Source organism: Ceratotherium simum, chromosome 7 (assembly GCF_057802395.1).
Source record: "Ceratotherium simum simum isolate JZ-2026a chromosome 7, ASM5780239v1, whole genome shotgun sequence".
Classification (NCBI taxonomy): Eukaryota; Metazoa; Chordata; class Mammalia; order Perissodactyla; family Rhinocerotidae; genus Ceratotherium; species Ceratotherium simum.
The window spans coordinates 75076409-75077686 of record NC_141906.1 but is presented as its reverse complement, the minus strand read 5'-3'; the positions used below and the strand labels follow the sequence as shown (position 1 = coordinate 75077686).

The window sequence follows — 1278 nt, the reverse complement described above, 5'->3', positions numbered from 1 at the left end:
GCCAAAGTATGGTGAGTAAAGATTAACAAGTACAAACTGGAGTAAGTGAGAAAATAAAAGGGATTAGTGACAAAGTAAAGCAGAGAAAAGACGAGAAATCCTTACACTTCATCTCTTGATACATTTCTCTGAGTATTACTTGAAACTATGCTGATGCCTCCCACGTACTTGTCATCCTTGTATCAGCGGAGCCAGATACAGCTTTCTATAAAATAGCTAAACCTCAGCAGAGTCTCTGGGCTTGTTGTCTTCAGATGGACCTGGCTGAGATTATTTGAGAAATCTGGGATCTGTCTCAAATGTGACTCTACTCTCCTATCTTGCAGATCCCACTGGAAGAGAATGGACATTGGAAACAGTTCCTCAGTCACTGAATTTATCCTTGTGGGATTAACCAAATACGCAGAGATCCAGCTGCCCCTGTTCTTCCTTTTCCTAGGAATCTATGTTGTCACTGTGGCAGGAAATCTGGGCTTGGTCACTCTAATTAGACTGAATTCTCACCTTCACGTTCCCATGTACTACTTCCTCTTTAACTTGTCCTTTATTGATCTCTGTTACTCTTCTCTCATCACCCCAAAACTGCTGGTAAATTTTGCGTCAAAGATGAACACCATCTCCTATGCAGGATGCATGACTCAGCTCTTTTTCTATTGCTTCTTTGTCAGTGCAGAATGTTATGTATTGACAGTGATGGCCTATGATCGCTATGTGGCCATTAGCAAGCCCCTGCTGTATACAGTCACCATGTCCCCTCAGGTCTGTTCTCTGCTGGCTGTGATTGTATATGTGGGGGCATTTATTGCTGCCTGGGCCCATACAGGATGCATGCTGAGGTTGACCTTCTGTGATGCCAACACAATCAACCACTATGTGTGTGACATCCTCCCCCTGCTGGAGCTCTCCTTCAGCAGCACTCACGTCAATGAACTGGTAGTTCTCATTGTTGTGGGCTTCAATGTTGTTGTGCCCAGCCTCACCATCATTGTCTCTTACTCTTTTATCCTCTCCGGCATCCTCCGCATCCATTCCACTGAAGGAAGGTCCAAAGCCTTCAGCACTTGTAGCTCACATGTAATTGTTGTTTCTGTTTTCTTTGGGTCAGGGGCATTCATGTACCTTCATCCTTCTTCTGTTTTGTCCATGGACCAGGGTAAAGTGTCCACCGTGTTCTATACCGTTGTGGTGCCCATGCTCAATCCCCTGATCTACAGCTTCAGGAACAAGGAGGTTAAGGTGGCCCTGAAAAAAGGCTTGATTAGAAAATTATTTTCCTGA

The 1278-nt window shown here is 44.5% G+C and overlaps 1 protein-coding gene across 1 annotated transcript; it reads left to right on the top strand.

The window, feature by feature from the left end:
- Positions 1-327: 327 nt before the first annotated feature.
- Positions 328-1278, top strand: LOC101408677 (olfactory receptor 8B3-like). Its single transcript, XM_004438395.2, has one exon. The coding sequence runs from the start codon at positions 343-345 to the stop codon at positions 1276-1278; it is 936 nt and encodes a 311-aa protein (XP_004438452.2). The 5' UTR covers positions 328-342.